We start from the raw sequence: 27,425 nt of genomic DNA on the forward strand, positions 1-27,425 counted from the left end.
GATAGGAGACTGGATACGGGTCCGAAAAAATCCCTAAAGAGGCAATGATAACGACCTTTGATCTCATAGTACACGGGGCATCTGAAAGCAAAGTGCTCTTTTGACTCGATCTCCTAGTGATCGCATAGGCTGCAGATGTGACTCTCTCTAGGTATGCCCTCCACCCGACCACTCTCAATACGGAGTCGATGTGATCAAACATGAATTGTCCAATCTATATCCTCAATGACTAGGGGAGGTGGATCCATGTGTATCCTGGCGGATCGATGAAGCCCTCTATTGTAATCTGTAGGTAGTGATCTCTGTAAAAGATGAGCTTGACAGGGAGCTCCCGAGAGGTGCCAACCAAGTCCTAAAAAGGTGTGTAACTATAAGAGATCCTCTCAGATGATTGGTTCACTTCGTGATATGTAAGTGGGAAGGAGGGGGCCTCGATGTTGTACTTGAAGGGTGGTAACCTATCTATGTGGAGCTCCAAGCTCTTAAACCATCTGCATATGCATGCATATCAACATCTCTGGAAGGTCAAAAAAGCCAAAAAAAAGTTTGACGATTTATTAACGTTTGTGGAAGGCCAAAATGAGACCAAAAATCTTTGAATCGTCATAAGAACACAACACAAGGGGCACCATGGGAGGAACTAGAGGTGTCTATCACACCTATTGATAAAACTAAGACACAAACTAAACTGAAACTCCACATATCAGGAGTCGCTTGGTCATGTCATGTCATGTGATGTCCTAGCCTATCGCTGGTGTTCTTGACTCCTCTTCATAGAGTATACTCGTGGGCGACCCACTTGACGTCAAGATGCCATAATAATGGTACTCTAAATGGGTCACGTGCTTATGGGACCTATGTCAACCTAGAATGCCTAGAACTCAAAGTCTAAGTCTCGACCTCTCCCATCCACTTCTTTTGTGAAGAACCACGTGATCTCTTTTTGTCTATGGCCGCGAACCATAGTAGTTCACTTGTCAGGTGGCCTCATGTATGAAGAGTGTGGTACATCTTTGATCTAGGTAGTTGATGACTCTGCTCATATTGGTGTATCCATGAGTGCAAAGGCAATGATACCTCCCTCACATCTCAAAGTATCTAGAACAATGCATCAAGACATGCTCCGAGGTTCCACCTCATGTGTGGTGCAAAGAGTGCAAAGCCTCAATTTTGTATGCTGTCATGTTGCCACAATCTCATGTTGTGCCTCAATTGAAGTTTGTGGGATGAGGTCCTCACCCGCCCATGATGTTAATCCATACTTATGGGAGAGGTGGATTTAAAGTTCTGATTCAGAAGAGATCGTGTACTACTAGGAGAAGACTACTTGTAGATTATGAAGAGGAGGTGCAAACGCAAAAGTAAAAGAGAAAAGCGTACGCAAAGAGAGAGAGACAAGAGAGGATCCAGAAGAGGACTTCTGCCCATTTAAGCAGGAGGGAGTGTCATGACAAGAGAAATCACTAATCCGTGATTAGTAGACATTAAAACATTATTATATATTATACGCCAATGGCGTAACATTTCTTTGTGGGAACCTCAAACGAGGTGAAAACCCACCATTGAGTACAAAGATCAAATTTACAAGCAAGCCTCAGAGAGAAAAACTCATGAGGCTACCAAGATAAAATTTACATATCATTTGGAGGAGGATCTAACAACACATCCTCCATTTTAAGATTATTGACTTGCAAAAAGTGATGCAACGGAGTGACATCACCGTCGATAAAACAAAGCTGTTTTTTCCCCTTGTGATTCTTCTTGATATAAGCTAGCAACCTGAATTTTTGAACCACACGGTCAAAATAATGTCTCAACCAAGGATGAAAAGAATCCAATGAAAAAGGAACATCTTCATCCTAAACAGAAAGAGACTCCGGCACCGTCTTCACAGGCATAGGGACTTGAGTAACATGTACACACTTTGACATAGGAGCTGTAGCTGATAAATCATGACACATCATTACAGCTTCACCCTATGCATCAGCTTGAGATGTACCATGTGCATCATCCTGTTTAAGTCCCTCTTCACACACTTTTTTTTTTTAGTGAAAACTTTTGATTGATTATATTACAAGAGTAGCAACCTCAAAACGAGGCAGCCAAAAGTACATCAACTGAAAATCTCAATGTATGCTAAATATACATCATAATCTATGCAGTGTCTCTGCAAGCAATCAAAGAAGGATTGCTGGGGAGGGGGGTGGGTGGGGGGAAGGAGGTGGAGGGCTGAGAGGGGGGGTGGGGGGGGCTGGCGCGGCCGCCAGCTCGGGGGCGCCCTGAGTTCGTCTTCTCATTCATTTTGATGTTCCATTGAGGAAATAGCCATCCGCTTGAAATCCAAACTCTCCGTAGATGAGTGCTCGGACTCCACTTGCCATGATGGACCTTCATTCGCCAACCTTCTGGGTTGCCTCAGCCCACAACACCAACATTCTGTCCTTCTGGCTTAGCATAGTAGTCAACTTCAACCCCTGAGGTAGTGTAGTCGAGTCTTTGTCCTTGTGCTTATTGTCACTCCTGTTGGACCATTGCTTCTGCTAGGCTCCTTCACATGTTGCCTGCTCTAGCTTGCATGGTTGGATGTAACCAATTTCCTTGGCTCAAGTACTCTTCACGCTTGCTAACTCAAACTAACTGTAGAATACACTCTAAACTCAAACCAACTATCGAATATATAAATGGAAACCTAACTCAAACCAACTATAGAATACACTCTAAAAGTGATTGTGTGTGGCATGACCTTGTTAGATATCTTCCATAAGTTATTTGAACTCTATACATATAGGCCCAATTGGGGTCGATATGGAGTCTCGATATCTCTTATGCAATCAAAGATCTATTGTCATCATCCTTGCTCCAATTCATAGGATGAATGTGTGGGTGTCATGAGGTAGAGTGCTTTGATGCAACGAGGGTGCCTCGAATGGGATGAGAGCTCGCAAGTCTTGTTTCCAAAACGCTCCCATTGCCCCAAGCACAAAAGTCTTCCCAAATAGCAGCAAGCCACCACCTTCAAAACAGCAATAGAGAACTCAAGGGGGTGCTTGGGGGGGGGAGAGCATGGTCGTGATCAAGAGCAGGGACAAGCCAGATGTGTAGTTGTCTATTGGAGCAATAGAGGGATGCTAGAATAGGGTAGGTTTGTTGCACGAAAATGCATTGCAGATGGGGGAGGTTCTCCAGAGGGGAGGGGGGGGGGAGGATCAAAGCGAGGTGAGGAGGGGAAGTGGGCATTGCATGAAGGGAGAGGCACCAAGGGGGATGGAGTCAAGGGGTTGGGGAGCGGGCTTAGAAGGGGGGAAGTTGGGCCAGAAGGCAAGAGCAGGGAGAGCTTATTCCATTTACAATATTGGCCCTTAATCATATTTCTGTTTCCTTAATCACATTTGGATTTCCATTAAAATCCTTTGGGGGTGTGCAAGTGCATATATTTTGAGGACCCTTACTCAGGTATCCCCCATTCTTGGACCCACCCACATTGCTTGTCCCATTGTGAGCTCAACTTGATCAAACACCTTCGGGGCCAGGGCATCTCCCTCTATGATGCAAACACCCCCCCTTCATCCTACTACTGAGGACAAGATATCTGAACCCCTTCTTAAAAGAAGGTGTCTCCATTTGCAGATATTTGAGGCTTAAACATGTTCCCTAAAGCATGAAAATATCAACTGACCACCCAACAAGGGCTTCCTATAGTTCTTGCCGTGTAAAATCTAGTGCTGTGGCTACTAATGTTGCAATCGTGGAGCTACACAACCACAACCATGCTGTCTTTAGGGAAATAAATATGGAAGCTGGCACTATCTGAGCCATAGTTCCCAATCCCTTTGTCCTAGTCACTCCTTCAACCTCTTCATCATCTAGACACTATTATGGAGATGTTAGGACCGAGAAGTGGCCCGTTCCTGAAGGATGGGAGGGGAGGAAACCGCAAGAGCAGGAGCCATTGGACTATTAGGTGATCAGGGTGATGAAGGTAGAGGCAAGAAGGGTGACACAGAGGAGGCGGGGATCTCTGGCAATGACCTTGAAGCTATCTGAACCTCTGTTGAAAGAGCTTGACCTGCATCCTATGGCACCATCTCAGTGAAGATCGAAGGAATCCTCCCTCTTTGGAGAAAAAATGGGTGCTTGGGATAAAGAAAATCCGACTTCGCTCCCTGTGGGGAGGCCTCTATTTGATGTCCCATCCTCTCCTATTGCCTCTAGTGGGCTCGTCTTCTACAATTCTTTACTACTCTCTAGCCAATATTCTTGCCCGCAAAAACTGGACGAGCTGCTCCTCTCCCCGTGAGCTGCTGCCCCCCCTCTCCCTCTCTCTCCCTCCCCCTCACCCTCGCTGTCCACCCTCTCCCTCCCCTTGCTTCTCCTTCTCTCCCAGCCCCCTCTCCCTCCTCCCTCCCTTCCTCCTCCCTCCCTTCCTCCTCCCCGCTCTCCCTCTCCCCCCTGCCAGCCCTCCTGCCCCCTCTCTCTCCTCCTCGCCCTCCCTCTCCCCACCCGCTGCCCTCCCTCCCCCGCCCCCTCCCCCTCCCCCCGCCCCCTCTCCCCACCCTTTGCCCCCCCGCCCCCTCCCTCCCTCTCCCGCTGCCCCCCCGCCCCCTCCTCCTCCCCCGCCCCTTCCCTCCCTTTCCCACTCCCTAGCCCTCCCTCTTCCCCCCCGCCCCGCTGCCCCCCCTGCCTGCACCCCCCTTTCCCCCCCGCCCCCTCTTTCCCCCCCCTCCTCCCTCCCCTCTCTCCCCCACCCCCTCTCCCTCCCTTCCTCTAACCCCGCCGCCCCCTCCCTTCCATTCCTGCCCCCTCCCTTCCTCTCCCCCGCCCACCTTCTCCCTCCCTGCCTTCAGTCCCCTTCCTCCCTCCTAACCCTCGTACCCCCCCCCCTCTTTTCCTTTCTGTCGCCCACCCTCTCCTTCCCCATCAGCCCTCTCCGTCCTCTACACTCAGCTCCCCTCCTCTCTATCCTCTCCACTCAGCTCCCCTCCGCTTCTCCTTTCTGTCCCTCCCCCTCTCTCCTACCCTCTCCTTTTCTCCTCCTTCCTACGCCCGCCGCTTCAAGGCGTCCTAGGCAGTAGTTTCACGGACGGAGCTTTAACAGTGTTGGAATCGGCCTTTTCACTTCGATTGGCGAATGGATCCCCATTCAACCAATCTTCGTCCACTTCCACCGGCCGCGAGAACCGTCATTTTTTCATAAGACGAGTTGCAGCAGCTCAAGAAAGATGTGGAATTAGAGGGCTCTACATCACTTTTCACCCGCATCTTTGGGTCACATCCTTCCAGATCACAGGCTAGAGACTGGATGTTGGCGGCGTTACTAGGAGATCTCGCCCCACATCTCAGGGATATTCGACTTCTGGGATGTGGATTCTTCCAAGTGATTTTCGACTCCCACGAGTCCACAGCCCTTGTTCTCAAAGCTAATCCCCTGGCTTTGGGTTCGAGGAGGATTTTTCTTTTGCCCTACACCTTGGGCTTCGATCCAGTCGTGGAGGACAGTCGGGTCACATCACTGTTCATCAGGTTTCCTGATCTTCCTCAAGTTTACCATCGACTTCTTGCTACTATCAAAGCCACTTTTGGAGTGGTCACTAAGATTCCCCCCCTTCCTGGCATGCCTTCTTCCTCGGTAGAGGCAGTCAGAGCGGACGGGGTGCCTCGAGTTAGGGTGACTGTCTCTGACCCTAACATCTCAGATGACCACATCATGATTCAGCATCCAGATGGCTCTCTCTTTCGACAGAGAATCGAGATTGCATGTAGACAGGATCAGTGCAGGATTTGCAGGACCCTTGGGCACTTTGCTAGAGATTGCCCAAGGAAGAGAAAAAGACCCAAGAGGTCTTCTGGTGCGGCTCCTTCACGTACTACCCCGTCTACACCTCCCCTGCGGCCTGTACCACGCACTCCAAGACTACCAGGAGTAGCAGGGCACCCTGCTTCGCGCACCCCAGGACCACCAGGGGCAACAGGGCGCCCAAAGCCTACAGCACTCCCAGTACCACATTGGAGAGCGGTCAGAGTGGCTCCTTTACCTCAGGAGGAGACCCTTGATCCCCGGTTTAGACAGATGCCATCCAGACTCCAGAGGGGGATACTGTTGCAGCCCCAGATACTACAGTTCCACATCAGGAGGGGACTTCAGATGCACTAGCCCCAGTCATTTTCGTTTATGATCACGAGGGGGCTACCAATGCTTCTCCCCTCAGACTGTTCATGCCACAGCTGAGGGAATGTTTGCACAGATGAGGACTGCAGATCCTTCTTCAACCCAGCCACAGGCCTCCTCAGCTCCCAGCTCCAGATCTGCTGATAGAGGCCTGGCAGGTCCTTCTCCTTCTTCCTCCACGAGTGCAGGTCTTCTTCGCACTCCTCGGCCAAACTTGCTTCTCAGGAACTCTTTTGCGACATTGGCTGATTTGGCGACTTTTATGGATGATGAGGAGTTTGTGCCCTCCACCTTAGGGGTCCCGATCATTGGGATTCCTTTTGACAGGACCTCCCCCTCAGCAGGTGTAGGGATCCTTTCACCTGTTGAGTTTCCTGCCCTCAGCAGGAGTGCTTCGACCCAGGGAAAGCTAGTCTCCTCTACTAGGTCGGGTAAGCCTTTCCATCCAGCATCCTCCTGTCCGTGAGGATAGTCAGCTGGAACATACAGGGCCTAGGCAGAGTTCCACACCGTCGCCGTAGGCAGCAGATCCGGAATCAACTTCATCTAGGTGTCACTGGAGGTGCTATTGATATTTTTTAAATCCAAGAACACAAGTTGGATGCCAGTGATTGACAAAATGCTTTCTGGTCATACTTTTTGGTCGCCTGCCTTGGGCACTAGGGGGGGCACTTCTATTTCAGTTTCGCAATCGGTTCTCCCCTTGGTTGTTGGACACGGAGTCATTATTCCCTCTAGAGCTCAATGGATTATTCTCTTGATTGGAGGGTGTAAGGTTGGTTTCCTTAACCTGTATGCCTCCAACATTAGAGGGGAACGTGTCGTTATGTGCAAGGATCTGCTCTCCTGGGCCCCCATTGCGGATTCATGGGTGATTGGAGGTGACTTTAACATGGTTGAGTTACAAAAAAGGGGGTAGAGAAGGAGGACTTCACTCTTTGGAGAGAGCAGCTTGGGATGCCTTCCTTTTTCACTACTGTGGTAGAGATACTTGGTTTGATGATGCCTTTCTTATTCAGCCACAGTCCCTCCTGTTCTCTTGGTCGAACAGGAGGCAGCAGATGCCTATTCATGCACGCATTGACAAATTCTATGTAGATGATTGGGCACTTAACAGAGGTGGATCGGTATGCATTGTTGATGGGATTTCCACTTCAGACCACTTTCCTGTTGTGCTGGCTATCTGAGAGCCTCACTTGAGAGGCCCATCTGCCAGCATCAGGATTCCAGATGCCTTGTACACAGAGGAGGACCTTATGGAGGCAGCCCTGCAGATATGGGTTTCTCATGTCCAGGGTAGGCAGCCATTGCCATCACAGGTAGTTGCTGCCCTTTCTGGTATTAGCGACTTCTACCTCTCAGTTGCTCGTACCAGGAGACGAGATATTCTCAAACGTGAGATTGGTGTTCGCCAACAGTTGGCAGCTTTGCAGAGGGAAGAGCAGAAACGGCCTTCAGATGCTTACATTCAGGAGCGCCTTGCTGAAGCAAGGGCTCATCAGCAGGTATTGCTTGATCAGAGAGCAAACTATGCCTTTCATGCACGGGAGTCCTTCTGGATTCAGATGGGTGGCAGAGTCAATAAACACTTTTTCTCTACTCTTGGCCCTAGACATAGTAGAGAGAGTGTATCCCAGCTTATTGACTCACACGGGGTTTTATAGACAGATCCTGATGATGTCTTGCGCATAGCTTCAGATTTTTATGCCGCCCTTCTTACTGCTGATCCTGAGACAAGGGATAGAGAGGATGCTAGACAGGTTATTTGGCAGAGCATCGCTTTGTTGGTGAAACCGGATATGCATGTTTTGCTTGATGCACCTTTCACCAACACAGAGTTCAGGACTGCACTTTCAGCCCTTCACAAGGGCAAGTGCCTAGGTTCGGATGGCCTTACCCCCCCTTTTTTCCTTGCATTCTGGGATATGATTGGAGACTACATTACTTCAGCCCTGTACGATATTTGGGACTCTGGTGATATGCCCGGGTCGCTTACAGAAGGTCTCATCCACCTTATCCCGAAAGGAGGTTGCAGAAATCTAGTGTCCTAGTGGAGGCCTATCACACTTCTAGGGACTTGTTACAAAATTCTTGCCAAGGCAATCAGCCTCAGATTGCAGCCCTTTCTCCCAGATCTTATTTATGACACTCAGACGGGATTTGTGCATGGCAGAAGCATTTTTTATAATATTTTCTCTTTCTGGGAAGCCTCAGAGTGGGCCATGCAGAGCGGCCAGAATCTAGCCATTTTACTTTTGGATTTTGAGAAAGCTTATGACAGAGTAGATTGGGGTTTTTTGGAGGGCACCCTTCTACGTTTTGACTTTACTGACGCTTGGATCAAAGGTGTTTCCTCCTTGTACAGATCAGCCCACAGCCAGGTACTTATTGGTGGGGTAAAGGGTGAGAGATTTCAGATTTCCAGATCACTCCGTCAGGGATGCCCCCTTGCTCCTTTTCGTGGCCGAAGCTATGAGTATCTATGTTCGATCTCAAGCTGACATCTTTGGGCTGAGACTTCCCATTAGAAGGGAAGAGGAGTTACTTGACAGTGAGTTGGCAGATGACACAGTAGTTTACTTGGATGCCACTCCACAAACGCACACTTCTTTCAGGACAGCATTGGATTTATTTTACTTGGCGGCGGGGGCGCAGATAAATTGGCATAAATCCAATGGTTTTTGGATCAATGATGAGGACACTCCAGTTTGGGGGCTTGACACGGGATTCACTTGGGTTCAGAGGGGTGTGCCTGTCAGGTATTTGGGCTACAGGTCGGCTTGGATATTCTTCCACGCAGCAGTTTGCTCCTGTGTTAAAGAGCATCAAGAGGAAGCTCCTTTTTTGGAGCTCAGCCAAGCTGGATCTTGCCTCTAGAGTTGTGGTGGTCAATCAGGTTCTCTTGGCCACGGCATGGTTTGTTTGTTCTTGCTGGTGCTATTCTAGAGACTGCATCACTCAGCTCAGGAGACCGATCATAAATTTTCTTTGGGGTGGGCTTGATGGCACAACAGATACCTTAGCCAGGGTGGCTTGGGAGACCCTCATCCTCCCTACACAGGAAGGGGGTCTCAATATTATTGATCAAGATTTACAGTGCAAAGCTCTACTATGCAAGATGGTGGTGCGGGGACTTATGCCAAGGCAGGAACCGTGGAAGGCCTTTCTTATTAGCAACATACAGAGGTGCACACCTTCTTCAGGAGGAGACTGGATGAGCAGTATTAGGTGGATCTTCACCACAGCACACCTCAGATCACCTTCGTCCCCTCTCATGGTTGCCAGTCTGAAAGCATGGGCTAGTTTCAGGAGCACTCTTCGGAGGATTCCTCCTTTCTCTTGTGAAGAGATTGATAGGCAACCCATCATGTGGAATGACAGTATTTTAGATGATCATGGCAAACCACTTGGTGCCTCACTCTACATGCAGTGGTCCAGGTGGGAGAGGGGACCTGCATCATCTTTGGGGTCTTGGAAAGCTTTCTGCAGGCTTCCAGAGAAGACCAAGTCTCAGTTGACAAGACATCTCAGAGGGAGTGCAGGGAGGATCTTGCAGATTGAGGTAGCCCTTCCAGAGGAGTGGGTAGACACACATGATATGCCACTCGCTTGCTCCACTTGGGCAGGTACTTTTATGAGAGGCGGTGTTCCGCTTCAGGTTTTGGCCTTTCGAGATGCACACGGGAATGCTTTAGTTTTTATTGTGCAGGATGGTGGCAGATTGCTCAGATCCACAAAGGACATCTTGCTTGAGTCTGCTTTTCAGCCTATCAGGGTTGTAGGTCTTTTGGTGCAGGGATCAGATTCAGAGTGGTTCCTCGACCCAGATCCCCGGCTACTCTCCACCGGGTCTTGGAGGCTTTGGCTCTTCGGGGGAGTTCCCATTAGGTATTTGCAGTGGGACCTTGGAGAGTGGGAGTGGATTGATGCAGGGCATCGAGAGAAGAGCATCCCCTTCTTTTGTTACACGGTCAGTAATGCCAGGAGATTTCAGCTCAGTAGTAGAGGTTGGAGACCTTCCAGAGTTCCTCATTGGGAGACATTTGATATCATTGCGGATCTGCAGAGGTGCTTTTGGAGGAGACTTTGGAAATCCCACAGGAATAGAAAGATCACTCTATTCTTTTGGCTTTCTATCCATGGTGGGATTGCGGTGAATCTTTGGAGATCCAGGTTCGGAGCCGACCCTACTTGCCCTCGTTCCCTCTCTGCTTCGGAGACTACTCAGCATTGTTTATGGGATTGCAGACAGGCGAGGATGATTTGGATGGGGGTAGCCAGGATTTTCAGTCACTTTGCCCACTCCCCATTCTTTATGACATGGGGCTCTGTGGCTTGGCTTTCTCTTACAGGGCCTCAGGTATTTTATGAGAGACTTGACTCCTCTCGGGCCATTTTGGTTCGACGTCATCAGATTGTGTCTTGTTCGTTGGATGTGGTACCACACCTTCCTTTTACAGATGTACATGCCTCTGTGGATACTTCTTGGGAGATTTTAGCAAGCATAGCATCCTGGCATATCTGGAGAGCCAGATGCACAGAGGCTGAGGGTACTCAGGTTCATCCCTCACATACTTTGGCTAGTATCTGGACAGACATATCTGGACAGACACCGTACATACTTTGATGGCCGTTTGGATCAGTATGCAGGGAGACTCCCGTGCAGCCTCAGCTAGGAGGGCTTCTTTCTTCAGGGAATGGAAGGATTCTCCTTTCTTCTCTGAGACTCCTACAGGGTTGAGGTGGCACTTTCAGCCTCAACCTTGGTTGTTTTCCACCTCACTTTGAGGGGGTTTTATTTTTCCTCATGATTTCATGATGTTGTATTTCCGCTCAGAGCTTGCTCTAGCGAGTTTCTTTCTTACTTAATAGAAGTCTCTTTTTTTAAAATAAAAATAAAAAATTTTGAAGTGTCCTCCCCCCCTACCCTCATGTCTGCGGTTTGGAGTGACCTCGGGGTGAGATGAATGGTGGCTCGCAAAGCATGGGCAAGCCCTTGCCAAGTGGCCCATCTGTCCATAGCGTAAGCACTACCATGGTAACCCTGAAACCTCGACCCTCTACCTAAAGACGGCCCCATCCAATCTCTAGAAGTACCTCTTTTGGGAGGGTGTTTAAGTCATCTATAATGAGTAGCACCTTTAGGACTCCATCATCAAAGAGTACGAGAGCTGCTGTGGTCAAGTCTCAAGAACCGTTCCAACTCCAATAGAGGACAAAATAGATCTATACTTCTTGACAAGGCCTTTGAATCGGAGCATGATGGGATACCTTGAAACATGATGCATCGTCACTGTTCTCCACTGTGATACTATGGTACTAGGGATGAAGAATACCAAGGACCAAGGTATACTGGACTCTGCTCCTTCAGTGCCTAAGTGATGTTAGAATAAAAAAGCATCCTCCCATAGATGGTTTCCTCCAAAATGTGATCATCTTCCAGGGCTAAGCTTGCCTACATCTAGTCTCGGACCTGTCGTTGTGTGGGGGTGACACCAACAATGCGTCCCACCACTATTCTATCTTGAAGAGTTTAGACAGCTTTATGCACCTATTATTTGTCCCTTAGAGAGGAAAATTTGGATGGCTGAGGCTGTCGAGGGGGCTGCCATGAGAGCTCCTCCATCCAAACCAAGTGAACTTTTGGGTACGAATCCCCAAGTCAAATAAGTAACCTCAAACTGCTAGCTCTGAGAATGGAAATAAAGGAAAACAGGAAGGGGAAAGTGCCGAAGAGGCAAAAAAAGGAGGTTGGGGGGGGGGGGGGGGGGGGGGTTTGCGGGCAGCGGGGAGACCCAAGAAGTCTTTTGAGATGTGTAAAGCAGCCCAAGGGAAGGAAAAAGGGGGGAGGGAGGATCAAGAGAGCCTAGGGACAGAGGAAAAGGGAAGGCAGGGTGAGTCGAGGGGGAAAGGAGGTGGAGGGAGCGGAAACAAGGTGGCACGCAGGGCAAACTAGCCCTTGGCTGGTCGTAGAGAAGGACCGAGAGGGACCTAAAGGGGGAAGGAGGGAATGGGCCAAACCGAGGCCTAACTTGATCCCATCCTTTTTATTTATAGAGGAAAAGGGAAGGCAGGGTGAGTCGAGGGGGAAAGGAGGTGGAGGAAGCGGAAACAAGGTGACACGCAGGGCAAACTAGCCCTTGGCTGGTCGTAGAGAAGGACCGAGAGGGACCTAAAGGGGGAAGGAGGGAATGGGCCAAACCGAGGCCTAACTTGATCCCATCCTTTTTATTTATTCATGCATTCGACATTGCTTTCATAGATTGATGTTAAACTCACAAGAGCCTTCCCAAAGAAGAAAAATCGGATATTGATGTATTAGACAATTCTAGGTGTACCAAATCTTTACACCTAGATAGCATTGGACCATAGAATAGGTGCACAAATATTCAAATATGGATCAAAATGGCTCTAGTTAAACTTACCAATATTCAATGGTCATTTGTTTCAGTCTTGTCTCTAGACGTTGCAATATTGGTGTCCTCTCAAAGTCTTGCTTATCATGTGCTGGCTCCATGAAATTAGCTTCCAAAACACCTACAATTGTGACCAAGACGTACTTTGATATCGACATAGTAAACATTTTTTTCCTATACAAATATTTAGTATATGCAACAAAAAGAAGCATAAGACTTGTACCTACCCACTACACCTTTCCCTCGACTGCTATTCTCATGGAAAACCCTCCAAAAAGGCTGAAACATGAATACAGAACAGTAATGTGTGAAGAGAAGGTTATTCAGCCGCACCATTATACAATGTGATTCTAAGAAATGTTTAAAAACCCCATCATCTTCTCTCTTGAAAGTGCAATCTCAAGTATTATTGTCCAAGTCTATTAAATAGCAGTCCTAACCATGATCAATCGATTCTTGTGATACACATTGAATCCATGGACATTGACCAATGGAGACTCCTTTGCAAACCCTATTGTTGTGATTACAAAAACCTGTGAAATGACATAACAAGCTGCAAAGCTTAGAAAGTCAAGTCTACATATCAGAAACGTCCCATGAAGTGCCAATAAATTCTCTAAGCATTTTATATCTAGGTTTCAGATGAAAAGGAAAACAGATACTTTTAAAAAAAGAGAGGATGATGAGGGCCAATTAGATTTAAAAATCAACACTCAATACATAATTCATGCCCCTGTCAAAGTTCGTAGGCTTGTTAGCATAGCTCCTCAGAATATATTCATAGAATTACTACCTAAGCATGCATGCATATTGACAATCATCGCTGCAAAGGAAAGACCATTGCATATAAATTTGTCATTACTACCTGGTATATAAAGTCTAATGGATTCCGTCTTTAGCTTAACAAGAAGAAAGCCTAAAGAATGACATCAGCTCAGTATGTTAAAAATTATGATTGTATGCGCAAGCTGGAATTGAGTGTCAGGGGTACGCTCTACGATGGTATCTGTAAGATCATGTGAAAGATGGGTTCTAAGAACTTAGGAATGAGAACAAAATTTTCAACCAAATTTGAATGGCCAACACTAATACAACCGAGCTTTGATACCAATCATGAGCATCCAGAATAAATGGAGAGAAGATCTACTAGCCATTATCACTGCCTCAAAATCCATGGATATGCATGAAAAATGTTCATATTTTTCGCAAATGAATCTTGTCATTATTAGTTTGCTGTAGAAAACCAAATTATGTCGGTATGAAAATTTGAAGTCCCTTATGAATGAAAGAGGCCACTCCATGCATGAAGAGAATGCATGTTACCTCCCTACTACCAAAGTCTTTGTTTCCAACTTGAGGCTTATACAAGATGTGTTCTGGGAACTTCAGATCATCTGCAATACTTAAGTGTTGCACAACCTGTCCTCGCAAAATAATGCAAAAATTTTTGGGCATCTTCAGATAAAGGATAGACGAATATGCCTGCAACAGCATGTATCAAAAAGGATCAACATGTTGACCATACGAAAGACTTAAAATGAGCTTCAGGTTTCATTCAAAACATAGGTTTTTATGATGTGGCAATACCCGCAAAGAATACCGGAGTCTGTTTGCAATATGCTGATTTGTTAGTTGTCTCTGCAATGCTTCCACCTTGTCCAGCTTAGGTACACCTCGTAATTGGATATCCTGCACATGCCCAAACATTCTACAGGCGCGGACTTTCTATTTACAGCATGCATTCGCCAGGGCACGCATGGTCACATGAAAGCAGAAACTATTCAAAAAAGATAGCATCTATACAAAATCTCCTTAATGATGGATGACATCAGGGAATCAGAGAACAGCCATGTTGTTGAAAGATCTTCATAATCTACAATTCTACCATGGGATCACAGACTACAATGGCTAAGAATGCATGATATCCCTAACAACAGTTCATAACTTCCAATTTTACTATGAGATGGCTTTCTATAGTGCCTGAGAATAAATGATATCCCTGACAACATTGCATTCCCTCTGTCACTTGAACTAAAAGCAAATAAGATACCACCATTCTCCAAAACCCCAAAACCAGACTAAACTCAAGACGAAAAACAGCAAGCACATGCTGCTGCTCCTCCCTGACTTCCTTGCTGCCCCCCTCTCAGCCTCCTCCTGCCTCCCTCTCCGCCCCTCTCTCCTCCCTCCTCTCAGCCCACTCCCCACCACTTTCTCCCCCTCCCCCTACCCGCTGCTCAGCCCCCTCTCCCGCGCCTTTCAGCCCCTCTCCCCCTACCCCCGCCTTTCACCCCCTACCCCCGCCTTCCAGCTCCTCTCCCCCGCCCTCTACCCCCACCCCCCTCCCCCGCTTCTCAGCCCCTCTCCCCCGTCCTCTACTCCCTCCCTCTCCCCCGTACTCTACCCCCTCTTCTCAGCCCCCTCTCCCCCGCTCTCTATCCCCGTCCCTGTCCCCCTTACCCCTAACCCTGCCTCCTCCCCTCGCCCCTGCAGCCCCCTTTTCCCTGCCCCCCCAAACCCCCCCCCCGCCTCCCTCACTTCTTCAGCTTGCCTCTCCCCTCCCCTCCTCCCTGCATCCTCACCTTTCTTCCTCCCTTCATCCTCACCCTCCCTCTTCATCCCCTCCCTCTACCTTCACCCTCATTTCCGAACCTCCTCTGCCTTCACCCTCTCCCTAAGCAGCTTGTTAGTCGACGGTGCACAACAATGTTGGAATCGACCTTTCCACCCTAATTGAAGATGGCTCAATCCTCGTCCGCTTCCACCGGCCGTGAAAACCATCACATTCTCAAAAGACGAGTTGCAGTAGATCAAAAAAGATACAGATTAGGAGAGCTCGACATCGTTCTTTGCTCGCATCCATGGGTGCCACCCTTCAAGATTACAGGCCAGCGACTGGATGCTCGCCGCTTTACCTAAAGACCTCACAAGGCACCTCACAGATGTTCGTCTTCTTGGTCGAGGTTTCTTTCAAGTTGTTTTTTATTCCCCGGATGTAGCAAGTATAGTGCTTCAGGCCAGTCCTTTGGCACTGAGCTCCAAGAGGATCTTCTTGAGACCTTTCTCATTGGGCTTTGACCCTGTGGAGGAGGATGGCCGGACATTTCCGCTCTTCCTCAAATTCCCTGGCCTCCCCCAAGTGTACCGTCGACTCTTATCTTCCATTGGAGCCGCTTTCAAGATGTCACCGAGATCCCCTCCTTCCTGGGACGCCTTCTTCGGTAGTAGAGGCAGTCAAATCAGACGGGGTACCACGTGTTAGATTCGTTGTCACTGGCCCTAACCTTACGGATGACCACATCATGCTCTAACATCCAGATGGATCCTTCTTCAGCCAAAGAGTCAAGATCGCTAGGAGACAAGATCAGTGTAAGATTTGCAGGACCCCAGGGCACTTTACCAGAGATTGCCCAAGGAAGAAAAAAAGGAAAAGGCCTAAAAGGTCCACGGGTGTTGCACCTCCTAGCACCACCTCGGCTAGACCTACTTCACATTCTACCTCACATCCTACCACTTCTCGCGTTGCTGGACCTTCCACCTCTCGACCAGGACCATCGGCTACAGCCCCTCGTCCTAGACCTTTGACAGCGCACACGTGACCTTTAGCGCCTCCTGTTCCAGTCACCCCCCGTTGGGTGCCAATGAGCTAGCTCCACTTCTCGAGGCTACTGATGGCGCCATGGACCCTCCCTTACAGGCAGGAGATAAACCCGTTTTAGTTCCTTGTGTTGATGAGGTTGCTCCTATCTCTTCAGATGTTCATGGGAAGAAGCTTTGCCTTTGCTGAAGCTTGTGCTCTACTCAAGGCTAATGTTGCTATTCTGGCCGAGATCCATCAGCAGCAGTAGCCCCCCAATCCTCTTGTTCCTACTTTTTCACCTCTTGAGAGAGGCTTCTACTCTTTCATCCGCAGGGATCCTCTGCACACCTATGCCAGGAGCATCCTTCAGGAATTCTTTTGCAGTTCTGGCAAACATGGTAGAGTTTGATTTAGAGGAGCTTGTACGCTCCACCCTTGGGGAGCACTTCATTCAGAGCACCATGGATAGAGCTTCCCCCACTGCAGGTGTGGGAGTACTTTCCCCAGTTGACTTCCCTCCTCTTGATAGGAGGAACTTTTCCCAGGAGAGGGATATCTCCGCTACCAGGTCGGGTAGAGTTTTTCACCCGGCCTCTTCCTCTCATCGACGACGATTGTTAGTTGGAATGTTCAGGGCGTTAGAGGTGTACCTCACTGCCGTCGTAGGCAGCTGATTCGTAACCAACTTCATCCAAGTGTTACTGGGGGCTCCATTGATGTCCTCATGATTCACGAACACAAACTGGATGTCAGGGATTGTGCCAAGTCGGGTAAGCTTCTTTCAGGGCGGCATACTTTTTATTCACCCACCTTGGGCACCACGGGATGTACTTGTATTTTTGTTTCTTCTTCTATGCTACCCTTGGTGATTGGACATGGGATCACAGTTCCCTATAGAGCTCAATGGGTCATTCTTCTGATTGGTGGGCGTAAGGTTGGTTTATTAAACCCAATTCAAGAGGGGACCATGTCCCTTTTTGAAAGGAGCTACTTTCTTGGTCATGCATTGCAAAGTCTTGGATCATTGGGGGTGATTTCAACATGGTTGAAATGCCCACAAACAAAAGAGATGGTAGGGAAGGTGGCTTACTCCCTAGAGAATGCAACCTGGGATGCCTTCCTTTTTCAGTACACTGGCAAAGATGCTTAGCATGATGATGCTTTTCACACTCATCCGCATTCACTTCTATTTTCTTAGTCGAACAGGAAGATGCAGATACCTATCCATGCACGGATTGACATATTTTATGTGGATGACTTGGAGATGGGACAGTATGCATTACACCTGGGGTATCCACTTCATATCATTTTTCTGTTAGTCTCTATGTTTCAACTCCTCAGGTGAAGAGTCGCTCTACCAGTATCAGGATTCCAGATGCTTTCTACACAAAGGAGGGCCTCACGCAGTTCTGAAGACTTGGGTTTATCACATGCACGATGGGTTGCTTTCCCTATCAGATATAGTAGAAGCCCTCTCATATATTCGCGACTTTTATCACTCAGTTGCTCGGTTCACGAGAGGTGAGATTCTTAGGCAAGAGATAGGTGTCCGCCAGCAGTGTGCTGCTTTTCAGAGGAAGAGTAAAAGAGGCCTACAGATACTTGGGTTCAGGAGCGCCTTGTTGCTGCAAGGGCTCAGCAGTAGTTATTGTTGGATCAGAGAGCAGAGTATGCCTTTCATGCCAAGGAGTCATTTTGGACCCAGACGGGAGGTAGGGTCAACAAGCAGTTCTTCTCTACTCTTGGCCCCACACATAGTAGGGAGAGCGTTTCACACCTTGTTGACTCAGATGGAGTTTTACAGACACATCCAGATACCATCTTGCAGGTAGCTACAGTTTCTATGCCTCCCTTCTTACAGCAAATCCTAACACTCAGGCCAGAGATGATGCTCAAGGTATTATTTGGCAGCATTTACCTATGTAAGTGACTGGAGATATGATAATCTCACTTGATGCACCATTCACCAACATAGAGTTCAGGACTGCTCTCTCTGCCCTTCACAAGAGCAAGTGTCCTGGTTCAGATGGCCTTACACCCTCTTTCTTTATTTCATTTTGGGATCACATTGGAGATCACATCACCTCAGCCCTGCAGGGCGTTTGGGACTTGGGTGAGATGCCAAACTCACTTACTGAGGGCCTCATTCATCTAATCCCTAAAGGGGGTTGCAGGAATTTAGTGTCGCAGTGGAGACCGATCACTTTGTTGAGCACTTTGTACAAAATCCTAGAAAAAGCAATCAGCCTACGTCTACAGCCCTTTCTTCTAGATCTTATACATGATACGCAGACAAGCTTTGCGTATGGCAGGAGCATCTTTGATAATATTTTCTCATTCTGGTAGGCTTCTGAATGGGCCATACATAATGGCCATAGGCTTCTCATTCTACTCCTAGACTTTGAGAAAGCTTATGATAGAGTAGACTCGGGTTTTCTACAGGGTACCCTCTCTCGCTTTGGATTCACAGATGCATGGATCAGAGGGGTGTTAGCTCTCTATAGATCAGCCCATAGCCAAGTTCTCATTGGTGGAGTCAGGGGAGACAGATTTCAGATTACCAGATCAGTCCATAAGGGATGCCTTTTATCCCCCTTTCTCTTTTTAATTGTGGCTGAAGCTATGAGCTACTACCATAGAGCTCAAGCTGATATTATAGAGCTGAGTCTTCCGTTGAGGCAGGGGGATGAGCTTTTGCATAGTGAGTTGGCAAATGATACGGCTGTTTTTTTGGATGCCACACCACATATACTCACCTCTTTTAGAACAGCCTTGGATTTGTTTTGCATTGTAGCAGGGGCCCATATTAATTGAAACAAATCCAATGGCTTTCGGATGAGTGATGAGGATACTCCAGACTGGGGAATTGACATAGAATTCACTTGGATTCAGAGGGGTGCTTCCATCAAGTACCTAGGATGCTAGGTTAGGGTGGGCATCTCTCCAGCACAGCAGTTTGCTCTTGTGTTGGAGAGCATCAGAAGGAAACTCATTTTTGGGAATTCCACCAAACTTGACCTTGCATCCAGAGTAGTGGTTGTGAACCAGGTACTATTGGCTACTGCCTGGTTCATTTGCTCTTGTTGGTGCAAATCTAGAGGTTGCATATCTCAGCTCATGAGACCTGCCAGGAACATTCTTTGGAGTGGGTTAGATGGCACCTCAGATGTTGTAGCTAGGGTGGGTTGGGAGACCCTCATTCTCGCCACTAGGGAAGGAGGTCTCAATATTATTGATTCGAATTTGCAATGTATGGCCTTGCTCTGCAAATTTGTAGTGAGGTTTGATGCCTAGACACGAGCGCTGGAAGGACTTTTTCCTATGCAGCATTCAGTCTTGTACTCCTTCTCACGGGGCAGATTGGATGGACAGCTCCAGATGGATTTTTACTTCAGCCCATCGTAGGTCTCCCTCTTCCCCTCTCATGGCTTCCATTCTGAAAGCTTGGAGCAACTTCAAAGACACCCTTCGGAGAGTTACATCCCTCTCTCGTGAAGAAATAGACAGGCAGCCAGTTATGTGGAATGAATCCATTTTGGATGAGCATGGCAGATCACTGGGCATGTCACATTATTTGCAGTGGTCTATATGGGAGAGGGAAGGTCAGAGACTCTTATTAGTTGGCCACCTCACAAGGAGTGCAGTCAGGAGCCTTTTTCGGAGACGGGTGTCCCTTTACAGGTCATTGCCTTGCGGGATGCACATGAGGAGACCCTTGTCTTTGATGTTCAGTTGGGAGGCAGACTTCTCAGATCCTCAGATGATATTCTTTTGGAGGTTGCCTTCCAACCTGTTAGGATTGCAGGGTACATGGAGTGGGGCATGGATTCACAGTGGTATCTTGATCCTGACCCCGTTCTCCTGGCTCTTGGGTCTTGGAGACTTTGGTTATATGGTGGTTCTCCCATCAAGTTCTTGCAGTGGGACCCAGGGGAGTGGGAATGGATTGATGAAGGGCACCGAGAGAAGAGTATCCTCTTCTTTCGTTACACAATTAGAAATGCCAGGAGATTTCAGCTTAGAAGTAGAGGTTGGAGGCCCTCCAGAGCTCCTCATTGAGACAGTTTTCATATTTCTGCAGAGGTGCAGAAAAACTTTATAATGAGGCTTTGGAAAACCCTCAAAATAGAAATATCACTCTCTTCTCTTGGCTTTCTATTCATGGAGGGATTGCAATGAACCTGTGGAGATCCACATTGGTCCAGGGAGGAGTCACAGGCGCTCGTCGTCCTTTTCTTGGATTTTGAGAAGGCCTACGACAGGGTGTAGTGGTCCTTCCTGGAGGGTACTATGCGGAAATTGGGTTTCTCAGACAAATGGGCCTGAGGAGTTTCAGCACTTTATGCGGGGAGCTCTAGTTAGATGCTTATCCGAGGACACACGGATGAGGCCTTTCCTCTCTCTCGCTCGGTCCGCGAGAGCTGTCTACTCGCTCCCTTCCTCTTCTTGTTTGTGGCGGAGGCTTTGGGCTATTATTTGAGATCATAGGTGGTGGGCCTCACAGGGTTGAGGCTCCCAATCAGACAGGAGGAGGAGCTGCTTGACTCGGAGTTTGCAAATGACATGGCCTTGTATGTTGAGGACACCCGCGGCTGACCCTACTTGTCCTCGATGCCATGCAGCAATCGAGTCAGTTCAACATTGCCTTTGGGAGTGCAGACAAGCGAGGACGATCTGGAAGGGTGTTGCCAGGACTCTTTGCAGTGGCCTGCAAGCCAGTCTGATCATATGCTGAAATTTTTCATGAGAAAGATAGAATTGATTAACCTGTAAATTTCTGACTGAAGAGAGCTGCAAGTCATCCAGAGGCATACCAAAAGAAAGGGTGAGCCAAAGTGGAGTGTGATCAGATAATTGTTGTGACTAATCAGTCCACATCTGACATGTATATTCATCATATTGCTGAGCATGAATGAGATAATATCTATCAAGCCTGACCCAATAATCTGTAAAAGCATTATGATGATATGTAAATCCCATCACTGAAGGATGAGTTGCTGTCCATAAATCTGCAAATCGAAGTGATGATGGCATGTGTTCCCATTGCTGGATTTCAGAGGGCAGCATATGTGATTTATGCGTGGTATTGTCCTTCCAGTGAGGAGAATTGTTGAAATCACCACAAAGTAGAGCATTAGAGGACCAAGGATATTGCTTTATGGAGTTCCACATTCGAGCTCTGGAAGCTGAATTTTGAGAGGCATACAAAGATCCTATTTCAAAAATCTCTCCATTGATCATACATTGGATAATCATCCATCGTCCACCTAGATCATTATATGCTATCAAGGGTTGCAGATCATGTCTGGCTAAAATGCACAGCCCAGAGAATTGTTCCGATCCTGAATAGAATATATCATATCCTGAAAAAAACCCATGCTATCCAGCAAAAAAATGCTGATTATGCTCTTGGAGACATACAACATCCGGATGAGTTGTATTTATATAATGCCAGAGAAGCCTCCATTTATTCTGGTTGCAGAGGCCCTGTATATTATAGGAAAAACATTTAAGAGAAGCACGCATGAAAATATATACAAGAGAATGATCGGTCCTCCAAAAGAGCGGGAGGCCTCAAGCCTCTGCCATTGCCACAGGGTCTTGCTGACCCTCAGCTTCCAATTCCCTGATAATATCATCTTCTTCACAAAGGGGAAGACCCTTCTTGACTGCATTGACCCAAGCCTTTGAGATGGGGCTGCTTGAAGAGGTAGAAGATTGTCCTGGAGAAGGAGCAGAGGCATCCCAATTACGAGATTGGAGAGGTCTTTGTTTGAGAGGCACCGTCTTCTTTGCAGTCTGCCATCCCTCATGAGATGATGAAATATTTTCTCCTAACTTGCTTTTGCCTTTATCCTTATTTTGAGCTGAATTGGCCTGGCTCCCTGTATGAACTGAAGGCTTTGCTCCTTTAGCTTCAATCTTTTCCACATATGTCTTCTGACCTCCTTTATTAGATGGCAGAGGAATAGCAGCTGGAGGAGGTGGATGAAGGATAGAAGGACACTCTGAAGCAAGATGCCCAAATTTGTGACAAGAAAAACAAGCTCCAGCAAAAATGCCCCATTTTAAGGTGAAATATTTCTTGCCCAAATTAACACCCTCAATCTCAACTGCAATAGAAGAAGGGGTCGGTCTATCAGTATCCCATAAGATGCAAAAACGATTTTTATTACCTGTTGGACGAGGGGGACAGATCACTTGTCCCAATGTCATAGCTAAACCGGGAAGCTCTGTTCTCATATAATCTGGAAAATCAACCACTTCAACCCATACAGGGCAATGATGCTTGATGAGGTTCTGATAGTCCTTATTGGGGGACCAGGGCATGATATGCACCATCTGGCGACCAAAAAATAAAGGGGACATTTCCAGCATCTTTTGTTTTGTCAAAGCATCCAAAAGATGAACTTCATAAAATCCTCGGGAGGCAAAATAGACTCCTTCTACAAAGCATCCACCTAGGAGAGAATTCACCCATTGTCCCACATCATTAGCAGAGGGAATTTTGCCTGGGAAAAAGATGATAACTGCAGTTTGAGAGAGCTTCTTCAAAGGTTGCACAAGAGATGGCAGCTTCATTTTGTAAGTGAGTTCCGCAGCAGGTTGAATCCATTCCCTTCTGCTTTGTTGAAAATCATCATTCAGCATATCAAACACATAGGAAGCATCTTCAGAAGAAGGAGCTATGGGGGAAGAGGCTTCCCTTAATTGTCTTTTGGGTTCAGGAGAGAGGGCTCTCTTGACATAGAACTTGTTTGATTCTGCCATGGCAGCTAAGGGATTCAACAGATATGAAACAGCAAAGATCGTACTGAGCACAAAGAAGGGGAGGCGGACTGTACGGAGGTAGACCTGACGCACTGTACGGTGGCACAAAGAAAAGACAGAATTCTACGGACAAAAGGAGAGATTGCAAGTCAAACTGTACGGGACTGTTGACAGGCTGTACGGGAAAGCAGACTGTGCACCGAAGATTCAGTCAACTATAAAGGAAATAGTACGGGAACAGTACGAACGAGCTGTACGGGAAAGTACGGAGAAGATGTACGGAATTTGAGACGGAGGACTGCGCTGAAAAGTACGCACAATCTGTACGGTTATTGGAGAAGGGGAACTGCCGGTACAAGCTGACGTAAGATGGAGCAGATTCCCTACGGAAGCTTCGTACGAAAATCGTACGACGATCGTGCGGTGGTACGGAGAGCAACGCAGATCGGCGCTGACTGCTCTGCGCTTCGCTCACGATCGTCGCCTCGACCCTCACACCGCTCAGCTAGCTCCTTCGCTCTCTCACACACGCCTCACACCACCAGCACACACTTTTTTTTTTTTTTTTTTGTAAAATCCAGTGCAGTGTATTTATATTGTCATAACTTTACAAGAGGGAAAGTCTCCAAAAAATGGAGAGTATCCCACAGATCAGAAGCATAAAAAGAAAAGCTCAATGCAAGATGCATGTAGATCACCCTCATGGCAGGCATCATATAAAGAATGCCGCAATGAGGCTCTAAAAGATTCATATGACTTTTGAAACTGGCGGCCCAAGTATGCCAAATTGTGCTCTTCCCAGATTGTCCAAAGCGCCCAATATCTCACCCATGAGAGAAAGAGGGAGTATTGAGATAAAGGCCTTCTAAATCTGCCAAATAGCCAAAAATGTTTCCCAAATAAACACACACACAAACAAACAAACCACACACACACACCAAACACTTCACACACACACACACACACACACACACACACCACACACACAGGCACACACCCAAAGCCCCTACATCAGTGGGACTGGCCTAAATCAAAGGAACCTCCCATGTGGGGGCCTTTGGCTTACATCATCACTACCAAAGAGAGCATGGAAAGAAAGTCAGAAGCTTCAAAAGACAAACAAGGGCAAGATTTTGACATCCGGATGGGCACAGGATAGGTCACACACTAGACACATCATAGCACTAGATGTGCCTCTACAACACACCTTTTTTTTTTTTTTGGGAAGAAATCTTTTATTGCTGTAGAATAATTACATTCATAGTTACTTCAAAAAACGAAGTAACTACTACTCAACTGAAGATCTCAGTATAAGCTGTATATACATCCTAATCAATCAAACGAGTCTGAAGACAATCATAAAGATAGAATATGTTTCCAATCAAGAAGCAGACGAGAGACAAAAGGGCATCCTCTGATCTTGCCTTGGATAGAGCCAAATAAAAAATCCCACTGAGTAAGCTGCCAATGCCCAAAGGCAGATGTATGAAGATGTAATAAGAGAGAGCGGATCATGAAAGCCCAAGGCTGATCTCCTTGCACAAACTGTATCATCATTTTCCCTCTGTGAGCAAGTAAATGCATTTGAATGTTCAGACCTCCGTGCATCTTGGGAGAACAGAGACGATGCATAGAGAGTAATCTGAGACTTTTCTTGCCATGTTTTGAACGCCAGAAAATTTCCATGATAGCTGACAAATGGATTGTGTGATTCGCAGGCAAACATGTAATGGCCAAGTTGCAAGCTTCCAATATTCAAGTTTTGCCCTTAACTTTGCTAGCACCCAATCAGTTTGTTGTGAGCGGGTGAGTCCCCAACCTAGAGGATAACCAAGATGTCGAATAAAATGAGAAGCGGGGACAATTTCCCCAGGCCACAGAAGGTTGTGCCATTCCTGTGCATGTAATGGCAGCAATTTTGATTGCTGAAAATTTACCCGAAGGCCAGCAGCCAAACCATATGTAGTAAGAGCATGCATAATCATGGACAAATGAGCCCGAGTATTTTTTGGAGTAAAGAATGAATCATTAGCATATGCCTGAGCAAAAAGAATGAATCATTAGCATATGCCTGAGCAATCATGCTGCGACTACCAAGAATCTCCAAACCGTGCAACTGATCAGTGTCCAAAAGGTGATCCAAATATTGAAGCAGTGGATGGGTGGCTATAGCAAAAAGTAAAGCACTCAGGGGACATCCTTGCCTGACAGAGCAAGCAAGAGTCCAGGATGGGAAAATATCTCCTGAGAGTATACAGGCAGCTTCACTATCTTAATATAGCCAAGTGATGAGCTGCTGCATTTTTGTGAAAACCCAATGCTTGCATAGTCGATGAAATAAAATCCCACTGAACAGTATCAAAGGCTTTGGCAATATCAATTTGCAGTAGCAAAACATCCTGCTGTGTATATTTAGCATATTCAATTCCAATGTAGGCATTAGCAATGTTATCGGTGATGTGTCTGCGCGGGACAAAGCCATATTGAGCAGGATGCAACCCATCATGTAAAATCCCCTTTAGCCGATCGACAATCATTTTGGTAGTGACTTTGTAATTATGGGCATAAGAGTGATAGGTCTCCAATCTGCCAAAGACTCACAAATTTGTTTTTTGGGAAGGAGCTTAACAAGACCTCTCTTCCATGTGTCCGGCATTTTCTGACTTTGCCACGCAACATTCACCATATATAGCAATGAATGCTTCAAAATAGGCCAGTAGGCTAGAAAAAACTCTACTGTTAAACCATCCCATCCAGGGGATCTCCATCTGCCACATGATTTGATCGCATCTGACAGTTCCCTCTCAGTAAAAGGTTCCTCCAATTCCAAAGCTTTAGGAGGGGAAATGATAGGAGAAACATGTTGCAACAGTAACTTTCGTGCATGCAAAATTTGTTGCGAGAGAGGAGCTGCAGAGCCAAATTGCTGAGAGAAATGATGCACACAAAAGGAAGCAAGTTGTGACCGTGAGGTAGTCCATGATCCATCGGGCATAAGCACTCTGTAAATTTCTGTTTTGATTCTCCTCTGATGTAAACTTTTGAAAAATTCTTTGGAAGAGCAACCTTTATCTGTAAAGGCTCTTTGTCTTGCTCTAGTCTCCCAATTTGCCAGTTTCCTTTGATCATTTAGTTTAAGACAATGTCTGGCCTGGCATAGTGTTGTTTGCTCATGCAAGGACAAAGAACGGTGATGACTGAGTTCAATGAGGTCTTGACAAGTAGATTTGGCCTGAGCAATGGTTTCCCTCAGAGTCTTCATGTAAGACTTGCCATAAACTCTAATTTGCATTTTAGAAATAAAAGTATCCCAGGCACCATCAACATTGAGATGGCTGCTAGAGGAAAGACAATGAGCTGCTTCAGTAACCATTGCCTTGAAATCAGCATGTTGCAAATAACTATTGTTTATGATGAGATGTCTCCTGTGTGGCAATCTATCATCTGGCATGTTATGAAAAGATAACCGTAACCATAGTGGTGCATGGTCTGAATGCACAAAGGCATAGTCAATCCACATTTTGCATGTGAACTCCCCATTTTGTTGGGGAGCAACACTATACCATCGATCCAGACGTGCCTGATAGGCTGAAAGAGCATTATGTTGAAAAGTGTAGCCCGGTGACAAAGGCTGCAATTCCTTCCAAAAGTCAACCAGATCCAGATGTAGAAATAGTTGAGACCATGCATGCCTTTTAGGAGATAACATATGATCATGTATGGAGGTGTTGTCTCCCTGTTGTGGAGCATTATTGAAATCACCACATATGTAGGCATGATATCTCCACGGATATTGTTGCATGGCATCCCAAATTGCAGTTCTTTCTCTAGAGGACTGAGGTGCATAAACTGAAGCAAATTCAAACACCTCTCCTCTAATAAGGCATTGGAGAACAAGCCATCTGCCTTTGTTGTCATTTAATGCAATGGCTGGTTGAAGCTCATGTTGGATCAGAAGGACAACCCCTGAGAAAGAGTGCTCCCCAGCATAAAAAATATCATATCCACAGTAGTGTCCTGTCTTGCCTGCATACATATGTTGGTTGTGTTCTTGTAATGCCACTATGTCAGGCTGAAATCTGTTGATGTACAGCCACACAGATTTCCATTTCCTACTGTCACACATGCCCTGGACATTGAGTGTAAAACATTTGATGTGAGCAGTCATATATACAGGTATTTATAGTAATGTAACAACTATGTACAGCAGCAAAATTTATGAGGTCAGCCTTGCATTTCTATCTCAGGGTCGAGACCTCGCGCCTGAGAAGAAGTAGCCGCCTGAGAAGTAGACAGCAAAGCAGCAACCTCTTCTTCAGGGAAGAGTGTTCTGCTGGCTGTTACTGCAGCCCATGTAATCCCAATTCCTGTGTTTATCTCTGGGGTATTCCCGCTAGAAGAGGCACCAGTCCAAGTGTGGGGGGGTGGAATTCTTCTAGCAGAAATGACTTTTCTTGGACTCTGCCAGCCATCAGTTGAAGGTTGTTGTCCT

At 47.0% G+C, this 27,425-nt stretch overlaps 1 protein-coding gene across 2 annotated transcripts in view; it reads right to left on the minus strand.

Annotated features, from left to right (window-relative positions):
• LOC147893940 (protein MICRORCHIDIA 6-like) overlaps positions 1–27,425 on the minus strand; it is a 130,867-nt gene that overhangs the window by 46,252 nt on the left and 57,190 nt on the right. For both annotated transcript variants that reach the window (XM_087385775.1, XM_087385773.1), the window contains exons 11-15: positions 14,170–14,271; positions 13,906–14,064; positions 13,023–13,115; positions 12,810–12,861; positions 12,592–12,703 (exon numbers count right to left, since the gene is read on the minus strand). In XM_087385775.1, the coding sequence (XP_087241901.1) occupies positions 12,592–12,703; positions 12,810–12,861; positions 13,023–13,115; positions 13,906–14,064; positions 14,170–14,271 (518 nt within the window). The remainder of the gene's footprint in view (positions 1–12,591; positions 12,704–12,809; positions 12,862–13,022; positions 13,116–13,905; positions 14,065–14,169; positions 14,272–27,425) is intronic.

Source organism: Dipteris shenzhenensis, chromosome 15, assembly GCF_047967505.1.
Source record: "Dipteris shenzhenensis isolate YYH24624 ecotype China chromosome 15, Dip_SZ_1.0, whole genome shotgun sequence".
NCBI lineage: Eukaryota > Viridiplantae > Streptophyta > Polypodiopsida > Gleicheniales > Dipteridaceae > Dipteris > Dipteris shenzhenensis.